Here is a 14,773-nt window from a genome sequence, read left to right on the forward strand (position 1 = left end):
AAAAAAAAAAAAAAAAAGCCCAGGACCAGATGGCTAAGAATTAATACTGACCAGGTGCAGTGGCTCAGCCTGTAATCCTAGCACTTTGGGAGGTTGAGGCAGGCAGATCACCTGAGATCAGCAGTTTAAGACCAGCCTGGCCAACATGGTGAAACTCCATCTCTTCTAAAAATACAAAAATTAGCCGGGCATGGTGGCAGACGCTTGTTATTACAGCTACTCAGGAGGCCAAGGCAGGAGAATCGCTTGAACCTGGAAGGCGGAGGTTGCATGAGCCAGGATTGCGCCATTGTATTCCAGCCTGGGTGACAAGAGCAAAACTCTCCCAAAAAAAAAAAAAAAAAAGAATTTATACCAATCCCTCTTAAACTCTGCCAAAAAGTATAAGTTCCAAACTCATTTTCTGAGGGCAGCATCACCCTAATACTAAAGTCAGACATCACAGTAACATAACATCCTTTTATGATAAAAGAACTCTCAACAAAATAAGTATAGAAGACAAATTTCTCAATGTAATAAAGGCAATTGATGAAAAGTCCACATTCTCAACTAATATCATTAATGGGGAAAAAACTGAAAGCTTTTCCTTTAAGATGTGTATAAGGCAAGGATGCCCACTCAATACTTCCACTCAACACAGTACTAAAAATACTAGCAAGAGCAATCAGGCAAGAAGGCATCATATCAGAAAAAAAGAAGTACAGTTATCCATTTGTAGATGACATGATCCTAAATATAAATAACCTAACAACTTCACAGAAAAAATGTTAGAATAAATGAATTAATAAGTTGTAAGATAAAAAAATCAACATACAAGTATCAGTTGCATTTCTTTACACCAATAACAGTCTATCCAAAAAAAAATCAAGAAAAAAATCACATTTACAGTAGCATCAAAAGAATAAAATAGTTTGGTTTAAAACAAAAAAAAAACAGAGTTTCGCTCTGTTCCCCAGGCTGGAGTGCAGTGGCGCGATCTCAGCTCACTGCACCCTCCGCCTGCCAGGTTCAAGCAATTCTCTGCCTCAGCCTCCCAAGTAGCTGGGATTACAGGTACCCACCACCACACCCAATAATTTTTGTATTTTTAGTAGAGATGGGGTTTCACCATCTTGGCCAGGCTGGTCTTGAACTCCTGACCTCGTGATTCACCCAACTCGGACTCCAATAGTGCTGAGATTACAGGCATGAGCCACTGCGCCTAGCCCAGAAATAATTTTAATAAATGTAATAAATTTTAATAAATAATAATAAAGATCTGTACCCTGAAAACTATAAAACATTGATGAAAGAAACCGAAGACACAAAAAAGGGAAAGATATCCCATGTTCATAGATTTGAAGAATACTACTTAAATGTCCATACTAACCAAAATGATACAGATTCAACACAACCCCTATCAAAATTCCAATGACATTCTTCACAGAAAAAAAAAAAGAAAAAAAAACTTAAAACACAAAAGACCCCAAATAGCAAAACAATCTTGAGAAAGGAAAACAAAGTTGGAGGCATCACAATTCATGATTTCAAATTATATTACAAAGCTAATCAAAACAGTATGGTACTAGCATAAAAACAGACACATACACCAATGGAAAAGAACAGCAGTTCCAGAAACAAACCCAATCATGTATGTTCATATCATTTTCTACAAGGCCACCAAGAAGACACAATGGAAAAAGGATAGTATCATTAACAAATGGTGTTGGGAAAACAGGCTATCCATACGCAAAAGAGCTACACTAGACCCTTACCTTACACCATGTATAAAAATTCAACTCAAAATGGATTAAAAACCTAAACCTGGCCGGGCGCGGTGGCTCAAGCCTGTAATCCCAGCACTTTGGGAGGCCGAGACTGGCGGATCACGAGGTCAGGAGATCGAGACCATCCTGGCTAACACGGTGAAACCCCGTCTCTACTAAAAAAAATACAAAAAAACGAGCCGGGCGAGGTGGCGGGCGCCTGTAGTCCCAGCTACTCAGGAGGCTGAGGCAGGAGAATGGCGTAAACCCGGGAGGCGGAGCTTGCAGTGAGCTGAGATCCGGCCACTGCAATCCAGCCCGGGCGACAGAGCGAGACTCCAGCTCAAAAAAAAAAAAACCTAAACCTAAGACCAGAAATCATAAAATTACTAGAAGAAAACAGGTAACAAGCTAGAAAAACTCCTTGATATTGGCCTTGGCTATGATTTTTTGAATATTACACCAAAAGCACAGGCAACAAAAGCAGAAACAAACAAGTGAGACTACATCAAACTAACAAGCTTCTACACAGCAAAGGAAACAATCAAGAGTGAAGAGATAATCTGTTGAATGGAAGGACATATTTACAAATGGGAGCACATACATCTAAGGGGTTAATATCCAAAATACATAAGTAATTCAAACAACTCAATAAAAAGAAAATAACCCAATTTAAAACTAGGCAAAGCATCTGAATAGACATTTCTTAAAAAGAAGACATACGAATGGTGTACACATATATGAAAAAGTGCTCAGCATCAGTAATCATCAGGGAAATGTAAATCAAAACAATAATATCAGTTCACACCTGTCAGAATGGCTATTATTAAAAAGACAAAAAATAACAAGTGTTGGTCAGGATGTGGAGAAACAGAAACTCCTGTACACTGTTGGTGGGAATGTAAACTAGTACAGCCATTATGGAAAATGGTATGGAGGTTCATCAAAAAACTAAAAATAGAACTACCTTATGATCCAGCAATCCCATTTTTTGGGTATATATCCAAGGAAATGAAGTCAGTACGTTAAAGAGATATCTGCACTCCCATTTTCATTGTAGCATTATTCACAATAGTCAAGATACAAAATCAATGTAAGTGTTCTACAGATGAATGGATAAAGAAAATGTAGTATATACACACAGTAGAATACTCTTCAGCCATTAAAAAGGAAATCCTGCCATTTATGACAATATGGATGAAACTAGTGAATATTAAGTGAAATAAGCCAGGCGCAAAAAAATAAGTATTGTATAATCTCACTTACATGTGGAATCTAAAAAAGTCAAACTGACAGAAACAGAGTAGAATGGTGGTTATCAGTGGTGAGGAAAGGGAGCTAGGAAGATGCTGGTCAAATGAAACAAACTTTCAGTTAGGAAGCATAAGTTCAACAGATCAATTATACAGCATATCGACAATAGTTAATAACATATTGGATACTTGAAAATTGCCAAGAGAATTGTTCTAGCCACAAAAAATGGTAAGTATACATGATAATGCATATGTTCATTATCTTTACTTTAGACATCCTACAATGTGAACATACATATTGAAACATCATGTTGTATACAATATACAATTTTGTCAACTGAAATAATTTATTAAAATAAAACAAATGAACAGAGGTTCTGAGATCAGTGAGATAATACCAAAGAATCTAACACTTGCATCACTGGAGTCTAAGAGGGAGAAAGTAGAGCAGAAAATATCTGAATGGCTTAAAACTTTACATATTTGATGAAAGACATAAACTTACATTTAAGCTCAACAAATCCCAAAGAAAATAAATTCAAACACCCAGGCATATCATAATCAAACCAATAAAAACCAAAGACAAAGATTCCTGAAAATACTCTTGAGAAAAATAATAGGTTTCATATAGGAGAATTATTACTTTAATGGCTGCACATTTCTCATCAGAAACCATGGAGGCTGAATGAACAGAACTGTCAACACAGTATTTTATATCCAGCAAAAATATCTTTCACGAATTAAGGCAAAATAAACACATTCTCAGATGAAGAAAAATTAAGAGAATTAAATGTCAATAGACTTGCACTAAAAGAAATTTTCCAGATGAAAAGGACTGATACCGATGTAAACTTGGAACATCAATAATTAAAGAAGATAAATACAAATGATAAATATTGTGGTAAATGTGATCAACTGTTTTCCTGTTGGGTTCTTAAAAATATCTATGATAGTTGTAAGGAAAAAAGACATTGTCTGATGAGTCTTATTTTTTATTTTTATTTTTTGAGACCCAGCATCTAGCTCTGTCGCCCAGGCTGGAGTGGAGTGGAGTGATCTTGGCTCACTGCAACCTCTGCCTCCTGGGCACAAGTAATCCTCCCACTTCAGCCTCCTGAGTAGCTGGGACTACAGGAACATGCCACCATGCCTAGCTAATTTTGTGTATTTTTTGTAGAGACAGGTTTCACCATGTTGTCCAGGCTGGTCTCGAACTTCTGGACTCAAGCAATCTGCTCGCCTCAGCCTCCCAGTCCTGGGATTACAGGTGTGAGCCATAGTGCCCAGCCAAGTCTTATGATTTATAAGAAAATTATAACATAAAGGGGAGAGGGTAAAGGAATGTAAACAGTGGTAAGATTTCTACATTCCACTTGAACTGGTAAAATATTGACTTCTAAGTGGACTGTAAAAAGTATGTTTATAGTAATCCCTAGAGCAAATACTGCAAAACTATTCAAAGAACTATAGTTTAAAAAAAAATAAGTTAAAATCAGTAACAGAAAGATAACTGAAAAACTCTAAATATTTGAAAATTATAGTAATATCAAGAAAAATCAGAAAATATTCTGAATTGAACACAAAACTACAACACAATAAAATCTGTGAGATAAAGCAAATGGGAAATTTATAGCATTAAATGCTTTTGTTAGAAAAGCACAAAAAGCCTTCTGATCAGTGCTGAATAAAATAAATAAATAAATAAATCATAAAATCAATGATCTGAGCTTCCACCACAATAAGCTAGAAAAGGGGGCAAATAAACCCAAAGCAAAGAAAGGAGAAAATAGTAAAGATCAGAAATTAATGAAACTTAAAACAGAGAAACAGCAAAATATCAATAAACCAGAGCAGGTTCTTACAAAAGAGAAATGCAGCCAGGCACGGTGGCTCATGCCTGTTATCCCAGCACTTTGGGAGGCCAAGGCAGGTGGATCACCTGAGCTCAGGAGTTTGAGACCAGCCTGGCCAACATGGTGAAACCCTATCTCTACTAAAAATACAAAAATAAGCTGGGCATAGTGGCGTGCGCCTATAATTCCAGGTACTCAGGAGGCTGAGGCAGGAGAATCGCTTGAACCCGGGAGGCAGAGGTTGCAAGGTTGCATTGAGCCAAGATTGCACCACTGCCCTCCAGCCTGGCCGACACAGTAAGACTCTGCCTCAAAAAAAAAAAAAAAAAAAGATAAATATAATTAATAAACCTCTAGTAAGACTAACAAAGAAACAGAGAGAGAAAACACAAATTACCAGTATCAGGAATGATAGAGGGAATACCACTGACGCCAAAGACATGAAATGGATTTAAAAAAATACTACAAACCCTTCTACACAGATAAATTCAACAACTCAGATGGACCAACTCCTTGAAAATCACAAAGTACCAAAACTCACTCAAATAGAACATTGAAATTACTCAATAACTGTTTTTAAATTTTAATTCATAGTAATAGCCTTCTAAAATAGAACTCTCTAGCAAATTCTACCAGACATTTAAATAATAACACAATTCTACACAATCTCTCCTGGAAAATAGAATGGAATAAAATACTTCCCAACTCTATGAAATCAGTATCACCTGATTTTAAAACCAAAGACAATTTTTTAAAAACCACTATAGTCCAATATCCCTCATGAACAAAAATACAAAAATTCTCAACAAAATACTAGCAAACTGAATCCATCAATATGTAAAAATAACACAACCCAACCGAGGGTTATCTTGGAAATGCAAAGCTGGCTTCAATAACAACAAAAAAATCAGGCCAAGTGTGGCAGCTTATGCCTGTAATCCCAACACTTTGGGAGGCTGAGTCAGGAGTTGAAGACCAGCCTGGCCAACATGGTAAAAACCTGTCTCTACTAAAAATTCAAAAATCAGCCGGGCATGGTGGTGTGCACCTGTAATCCCAGGTACTTGGGAGGCTGGTGAGGGAAGCTTGAACCCAAGAGGCAGAGAGTGCAGTGAGCCAAGATCACACCATTGCACTCCAGCCTGGGTGACAGAGTTAGACTCCGTGCCAAAAAAAAAAGAAAGAAAGCAAAAATCTATCAGTATGTTTCACCATATTGACATTCTAAAAGGGAGAAAAAAGGTCCTATCAATTATGCAGAAAAAGCATCTGACAAAATTCAACATCTGTTCCTGACAAAACTTCCAACAAGCAGAAATAAAAGAGACTACCCTCAATCTAATTAACGGTATTTTTTTAAGCCAACAACAACAACAAAGTTATTTAATGCTTAATGACTACATGTTTCCCCCCTACAATTGGATCAAGGCAAAAAGTCCCAACCAGTGCAATAAGGCAAAGAAAAAAATAAAGAAATTATCAATAAAAGAACAAAACAGATTCCTTAATAATGCAAAAGGAAAACATTTGACTGGCGTAAAAAGAATTATTCTATTCCAGACTCTATTACATGTCTCACACTTTTAATCCTGGAGAGTCTGCTTTGTATGTTAGGATATTTATTAGTATAGTTGTGATCTTTGAGCAGTAAGTACTACTAATATTCCAACTATAATAACTGGGTTAAGGCGGCACAAAAGAATAATTTTAAAAAATAGTTCCCTAGAAAATAGATCCTGAGAATAAAAAGAAATATATAAACATATATATATGTACTTCCAAATGTAAAAATAAAGCTTGTCATATAGTAAAACAAAAAAACCCAGCTGCACAGAAAAAATTTTAATTAACTTAAATAAGAGATTTGTTAACAACAATATGCCTTAAAGGCTAGAAAGACAGAAAATACTAGAAAAAAAAATGCTTTTAACTAGCAAGAATATAAGGCACCAAACCAAACTAGAAGGTAAAGTGGAAATAATTAAGAATGAGTTTCAAAGAATGATGGACAAAATGTTTTAGAGAAGAACACAATTTGGCAGAATGACTACCTGTATCTAGAGCGTATTTTGAAAGTGGAATCAAACAAATTCAATTAATACTTTTACTTTTCAGACAGGGTGTTTCTTGCTCTGCCTCCCAGGCTGGAGTGCAGTGGCAGGATCATCACTCACTGCAGCCTCGAACTCCTGGGCTCAAGTGATCCTTTAGCCTCAGCTGCCTAGTAGCTGGAACCACCACACCCAGCTAATTTTACTTTTTGTAGAGACGCGGTCTCACCACGTTGCCCAAGCTGGTCTCAAACTCCTGGCTTCAAACAACTCTCCTGCCTTGGCCTCCCAAAGTGTTGGGATTACAGGTGTAAGCCACCATGCCCAGCCAATTAATACTTTATATAAAAGAAGTAAAGAGCTTAATTTTTCCAAATTTAAGACAAACATGCAGATTAAAAGGCAAGCCAAAATTAAATATTGCCAAGTCATTTTAATGGTCAGAATTAGAGAATCAAGTGCAATTACTAGAGTTGAAGAAGTCAAATACTTTTCAATTTGAAATCTTATCTGAGGGAAAACACTATCTGATTACTTTTAGGAAGCAACCCGGAGTTCATACTGACCTTTTTTTTTTACCTTAAGTATTTCTGAAATTTAAAGAAATAAGAATAGATTCTGGCTAAATTTTCAGGTCATTTGCAATTTTAAATTTTCTCATCAGGCCGGGCGCGGTGGCTCAAGCCTGTAATCCCAGCACTTTGGGAGGCCGAGGCGGGCGAATCACGAGGTCAGGAGATCGAGACCATCCTGGCTAACACAGTGAAACCCCGTCTCTACTAAAAACTACAAAAAACTAGCCGGGCGACGTGGTGGCGCTTGTGGTTCCAGCTACCCGGGAGGCTGAGACAGGAGAATGGCGTGAACCCGGGAGGCGGAGCTTGCAGTGAGCTGAGCTCCGGCCACAGCACTCCAGCCTGGGTGACAGAGCAAGACTCCGTCTCAAAAAAAAAAAAAAAAAAAAAAATTCTCATCATAAACTGCTTCAAGCTCTTTGATCACTTCCACTGATTACTACACAAGAAATAATTTGCAGTTTCCCTTTTATATCATTTACATTTAAATACAAGAAAATGCCCATAAAATCTAAGAAATGTTCATTTCAAAACTACAAAATCAAACTGTAAGTATTAAAGTGCCCACAAAACCATTTTGGAATACCATGGAATTGAGTGAGGCAGGGAGTAACAACTCTCAAACTACTTTTATTTAATCTTACTTATATTTAAGAATAAATTATCTTCAACAGACCTAATCTAATTGTGGAATCATTTCAAGGTGTTTTGAATAATCATATCATTTATAGATATCAGAGCAGAACAAATTGGATTAAGTCAAGAACTATAATTATACTCTTAGGACATTTGCTGATGACAGAGGTTTCTCTGACACCAGTGACAAAGTAATATTTTCTGAAACTATTACGACATGCCTAGACAAATTAAATTTTTTAGCTTTATAACAAGAAAGCTCATAAATGTATCTCAGAGGATACAATTTTTTGAAAAATTGGTTAAATAGGTTATGTCACAGAGGAAACCTAATTTGCCTGTCTGCCAAGGAAATTTTTAAATAAGCCAATAATTTAACATTATGAGATCTGAAGTAATTACTTTTATACACGGCAAGCTCCAGCCCAGTCACCAGTACCTCCTTTACCATATCCAATGAATATTTTAACATGATTTCCCTCTAATGGTCTTCAGCTTTACATGGATAGACTCTGACATCGATAATTCCTTAGAGAGGTGCTTATTCCACAAGCTGTTCTTGCTTTTCCTGAGGACATACATATGTATACAAGCGTTTTTAGATATTAATCATTTTTAAGTTTTTTTGCTTAAAATCAAAAGTTTCCTTACAGTATGTTTCAAAGATAAAATCACATTACATTATTGAGGAAACTACTAGTTAAGACTCTAAAATGCATACAAGGCTGGGTGCAGTGGCTCATGCCTGTAATCCCAGCACTTTGGGAGGCCAAGGCAGGCGGATCACTTAAGGCCAGGAGTTTGAGACCAGCCTGGCCAACATGGTGAGACCCCATCTGTACTAAAAATACAAAAAAAAAAAAAAAAAAAAAAAAAAAATTGGCCGGGCCTGGTGGCGCTTGCTTCTAGTCACAGTTACTCAGGACACTGAGGCATGAGAATCACTTGAACCCAGGAGGCAGAGGTTGCATGAGCTGAGATAGTGTCACTGCACTCCAGTCTGGGCGACAGAGCAAGACTCTGTCTCCTAAATAAATAAATAAAATGCATACAAAATAGTTGCAGTAGTACCCGCAGATAGATACAGAATTAAAGGAAAAGGAATCCTTAGGAAAATTCTATATCCTATCTAGAGTACCTCTTAAGCTCCCTCTGCTGGTTACCATTTAAATAAAGTAGGAAAAAAATGTTCCTTTTTTCTTTGAGGGGGTGATGGGAGATGCAGGATGAAGGATGAAGTTCATAATGTTACTACTAAAATTGAAAGGAGATTCTCTTAAAAGGGGGCTAAATCTAACTGATGACTATCTTCTGTAAGAAGGCTTTAAAAGGATTTCCAAACAGATTGGGGGAAGAGGGACTGAAAATAAGGGGAGTGACTGCCAAGTTTGAATATGTTAATCATTAAATTGATATGCCAAAATGCAAAAGCATTTAGTATAAATCAACTATAAATGATTATGACTTAACACTAGAAAAATTAAGAATTTAAATATATTTCACAAACTTCACCAGAACAAAAAACTTTTATCACACTATTTAATCTACTTAGTTTCAATATTAAGGTTTATTTTTTCTTCCAGAGTGAAAGGAACAATTTAAATAATTATCAGGATGTATAAACGAATATCCATTCAGATAAAACATTACTGCTTAAAAGTGGCTATCTAAGAAATATTTTGCATGTAATAAATATATTTCATGTTTAGGTTAACAGGCACCATCTTGAGAGCAGAAGTTTTTTTTTTTAACTAATAAATAAATTACATTCAAGAAAACAAGGTGTTTATATCTGAGTATATCATTAAATGTTTTTCTTCATATAGCACCCAAACTTCAAACTGTCTAGAAAGTATCTCCTAAAATATAACTCATACCTTAAGTAATAAAAATAAAGGCCAAGAAAAAAAATCAATTTAAGACAAAATGTACAGTTTATATTCTTAATTCCCCATTCAATAAAATATCAATTGCCAATTTACTAAAAGTAAATGAACTGTATAGATGCAATCTGTTAGCACTGAAAATCTGAAATACATATTTTTAAAAATCACTCTTTCTGACAGTATTTAAAATATTGCATCTCTGGTGTCAAACCTGAAAACAATCAAGCATCTTATTACCCTAGTTTTCATACCTACCCCACACCCCATCACTTTTTATCCTTTACATCCATCCAGTATAACATCTGACTTTCTTATCTCATATTATCATTACCTATTACCAGATATTTTTTTTTTTTTTTTTTTTTTTTGCAAATACACATTACTATATCCCAAACACAAACAACACTAGACAATACTCCTGGTAAAACAAGGAATCCCAGAACATCCAAGCCTACACAGATTTGCCAAGTGTGGCACAGGCTAAACGACAGGAGAGAAACAATCAATGGCCCTTATTGATGCAGTCAGAATGCTCCTGAGAGTCCGTAACTGTTTGAGAATTTGTTGATGTAATCCTGACAGAAGTTTCGGCAGGTTTGGCAGACCAAGTATCAGAGAATAAGTCTTTGATTGATAATTTTTCTATTTATTTCTGCCAAGGCGACTGAAAACACGAAAGCCTTTTCATCAGACAGGTTAGCATAGATGTCAATTTCCTTTTCCTGTTTTCTGTTAAAAGAAAAGGGAAAGTTTAATACAAAGGCAGTAGATGCAGTACATGTAAATTTTTTAAAGCTTTCAAGTATTTCTTTAAATGACAGTATTATATATAATACTACAATATACATTAAATGTCACTATGCTACTGAACTAAAAAGTTTTTTAAATTATACAAAGGAGTTACCGAAATGAAGATTAAATGAAGACAATATATATTTCTATACACAGGCGCTCTAACAGATATATCATTTCTCTAAGAGCCTCATACATTTCTATCTCCTCACTGTCTCAATCAAAATGAATTTTCTCTGCTAGATGAAATTAATTCTGAGAGATAGTCCCCTTCTGAACATCAATGGTGACTTTATGAATACATTAACATATTCATCTTCATCTTCTTATACAGGAAATAACATTTATTTCTATCTTTCCCCTCTCGTTTACAAATGTAATCCAAGTTCACAGAAAATTTGAAAAAGAAAATAAAATCACTCGTAATCTCATGAGTCGGCAAAATCACAATTAACATCTTGGTATGTATTCTTCCAAGTTACTTTTCAGGATCCCCTGATTCTATTTTATTTTGTTTTGACATTCTAATCAAAGTTAAATGCATATAATTTACAATCAAATCATTTTTATAAAACTTGTTAAACAGAAGCCCTTTGCCCCATGCACATGTCCCATTCTCCAAATGCAACTACTTTTTTTGTGACCTTTTTTTTCCAGTTGTTCCTTTTGCTTTTACAAAACAAATATCTAAGTAACATCTGTACAAGATGCTACTTCAGGGTTTTAGGCATTACTGATTCACTTTCCCCCATGGAAAATAAGGGTCACACTGTTTTGCATCTCTTGCCCCAATAAACACCCTGCCCATCCCTCATCTTCTCACTATAGTTCAATCATAACTTCAGTAACATCAATTTTCAATGATTACATTATTATGCCTATGGTAAGTGATTTCACTTTTCCTTTACATTGTTTTTTCCCTGAAGTGATTCCCTTTTTACTTGCTTAGTTCTCATTTCTAACTCAACCCAAAGTCTTTCCTAGTTGTATAAATTTTTCAGGATGTTTATACATATAAGGTATTTTATCATTTTTATCTTGTGGAAGAAATCTCTCCAAGTCTTCCAACCTGCTCCAGTATGAAATGGTTGCTCTCTAGGCCTACTGCACAATTATCATCTTGTGCTCTTTCATCAGCATCATGCTGGAGACTCTCATCTCTAGAGTCGCGTGGACCCACCTTTGTCTTGAATCCAAAGATCCTTTCTTGGTTTACTTCTTTATTTTGGTAGCAGGTAACTTATAGGGGCTTCCTGAGAAAGGGAGTATTGGTAGCAAATTTTTTGAGACCCTGAATGTCAGAAAATATATTTAGTCTACCTTCACATTGATTCATGGTTTGACTGAGTATAGACTTGTAGGTTTCTGCTTAGAACTGTGAAGGTAGTAAATTGTCTTCTGACTACTGGTGCCACTGTTGAGAAAACCCAATACCTTTTTTATAGTTATTTTTAAAATCAATGATAAATTTACATAGAGTGAAATACACAGATTCTCTATGTGTTCAACTGGAGGAGTTCTGACAAACATATACAAATATGTAACCCATGTCACAATCAACATATAACAAATTTCCTCCAGAAATCCCTCATGCTTCTTTCCAGCCAATCCCTCTCTACACCTACAAGCAACCATTGTTCTGATTTCTATTACCATAGAATCATTCTGTCTATTGCTAAACTTTATATAAATGGCATCATATATAGTATGTACTCTTTTGTGTCTAGCTTATTTTGCTCAACATGTTTTTGACATTCATTGATGCTATTCATATATCAGTAGTTTGTTCTTTGCTGGACAACATTCCATTGTATTAGTTCCAACATCATTTTGTTTTTCATTTTTCTGAAAACCTGAGGAATTTTCTTTAACCAAAGAGATATGAGATATAATGACAAACTCTGGCATAATTTATCTTTTTAACCATCTGTTAGACTGGGAATTTGTAGGCCCTTTTAACAAAGAAACTCAATGTCCTTCAGGTTGGGAAAATTTTCTTGAATAAATAATTGTCATTGTTAAAGTCACTGATGACTTCCTTCTCCTCCATCTTCCATGTTCCTTATCTGAAACTTCAATTATTTGCAGATGTCAGACCTCACACTGGTCCTCTAAATTTATGGTTTCCATTCTGTTTCTTCCATCGCTTTTCAATTGCTATACTTTCTGGAACCTTTCTTCAATTTTATCTTTAAGCCTTTTATTAAAGTTGTTCATTTCTGTGTATCATCTATGTTTTGGGATTTTTTTTGGAATATTTTAAAGCTCATATTCCAACTGGCTTTTTGACCTCTGCGATTTCCTTTTAAATATCATCTTGTTCGTTTTACAATTACAATCACTGCTTTTGCTAAAGATATTAATAATAGTTTATAGTTTTCTTTTCCCTGCAAAACTTGTTGTTTTCCAAGTTATTTTTTCTCTCCTGTTGATTTGGTCTTAGCCTTTCATACTATAATATATGCTTTCTTCCAGATATCTGGGTAATTCTTGGCAATATGCTCATATATAGGAGAGTGACCTGATTAGAGAAGAAGCTGATTAGAAACATTTACACATATGTGGAGCTTGACTGTAGTCATCAGATTACGATGATCCAATTAGGCCACTTCTTTGTGAATCTCTAATGAGCGTATCTTTATTTGGGGCCTTTTCTCTTGGGTCCTTCAGATTCTCTAGAGAAGATATGTTCCATCTTTTTTTATCTGGACGCTAATAAGCCAAACTCAAGAACTCAGTATTTACTATGTCCTATTTTCACCTAGGCTTCCTGATCTTAACATGGTATCCTGGCCGTCAACAGACACCTGGTGTTCCTGAGACCAAAGACTGTATTATTTATCTTTTTCAAAGGATAAAGTTGGGCGATAACAGGGTAAACAGTCCTAGTGAGCTATTCATAAAAGACTTGCAAACAATCTTCTCATTTTAGCCTCAATTCCACTTCTACTTCCAGACATAACTGATACACAAATTCCTGACTTTTAGGTAATTGTGTAATAAAAATCAGTTTCTTTCTTAGATTTCCCCAAAGGAGTTTAGAGCTAGATGTGTTTCTTCAATCCACCATCTTCAGCTTGAAGTCTACATTCATTCTTTTTTTTTTTTTTCCGAGACAGAGCTCGCTCTGTCGCCAGGCTGGACAATGATGCGATCTCAGCTCACTGCAACCTCTGCCTCCTGGGCTCAAGCGATTCTCCTGCCTCAGCCTCCCAAGTTGCTGGGACTACAGACGCACACCACCACACTCAGTTAATTTTTTTTTTTTTGTATTTTTGGTAGAGACAGGGTTTCACCATGTTGGCCAGAACGGTCTCGATCTCTTGACCTCGTGATCTGCCCGCCTCCACCTCCCAAAGTGCTGGGATTACAGGCATGAGCCACCACACCCGACCCATTCATTCTTAAGTTCATTAATATGATGTTCAGAATTGCCTAACATATTTTAATCAATCAAAATGTCACTTCTATAATATCCAGAATACCCTTATATATAAAATGAAGACTTACATCAGACTAACAAAAATTGTTGTTGAATGACTTATTTTTATGACTTTATAAAGATATATTATTATGATGATGTCTAACAAGCTTTCCTTTTCCATTCTTCCTTCTTATTCTGTTTCAAAAGAGAAGTCATTTTTTTCCCCTTTGGACCTCTCATCTGACTAGATAGAAAAGTCTATTTTTTTTTTTTTTTTTTGAGACAAAGAGTCTCACTCTGTTGCCCAGGCTGGAGTGCAGTGGCCGGATCTCAGCTCACTGCAAGCTCCGCCTCCTGGGTTTACGCCATTCTCCTGCCTCAGCCTCCCGAGTAGCTGGGACTACAGGCGCCCACCACCTCGCCCAGCTAGCTTTTTGTATTTTTTAGTAGAGACGGGTTTTCACCATGTTAGCCAGGATGGTCTCGATCTCCTGACCTCGTGATCCGCCTGTCTCGGCCTCCCAAAGTGCTGGGATTACAGGCTTGAGCCACCGCGCC

The 14,773-nt window shown here is 36.0% G+C and overlaps 1 protein-coding gene and 1 pseudogene across 1 annotated transcript in view; one reads left to right on the plus strand and one right to left on the minus strand.

Moving 5' to 3' along the window:
• LOC108534783 (nuclear factor erythroid 2-related factor 3 pseudogene) overlaps positions 1–10,305 on the plus strand; it is a 13,274-nt pseudogene extending 2,969 nt beyond the window's left edge.
• Positions 10,306–10,373: 68 nt separating this feature from the next.
• Positions 10,374–14,773, minus strand: part of CUNH16orf87 (chromosome unknown C16orf87 homolog) — a 34,586-nt gene continuing 30,186 nt past the window's right edge. The window contains exon 4 of the mRNA XM_017880284.1: positions 10,374–10,728. Within this exon, the coding sequence (XP_017735773.1) occupies positions 10,611–10,728 (118 nt within the window). The 3' untranslated portion in view covers positions 10,374–10,610. The remainder of the gene's footprint in view (positions 10,729–14,773) is intronic.

This window comes from Rhinopithecus bieti, unplaced genomic scaffold (assembly GCF_001698545.2).
Source record: "Rhinopithecus bieti isolate Rb0 unplaced genomic scaffold, ASM169854v2 scaffold_12138, whole genome shotgun sequence".
NCBI lineage: Eukaryota > Metazoa > Chordata > Mammalia > Primates > Cercopithecidae > Rhinopithecus > Rhinopithecus bieti.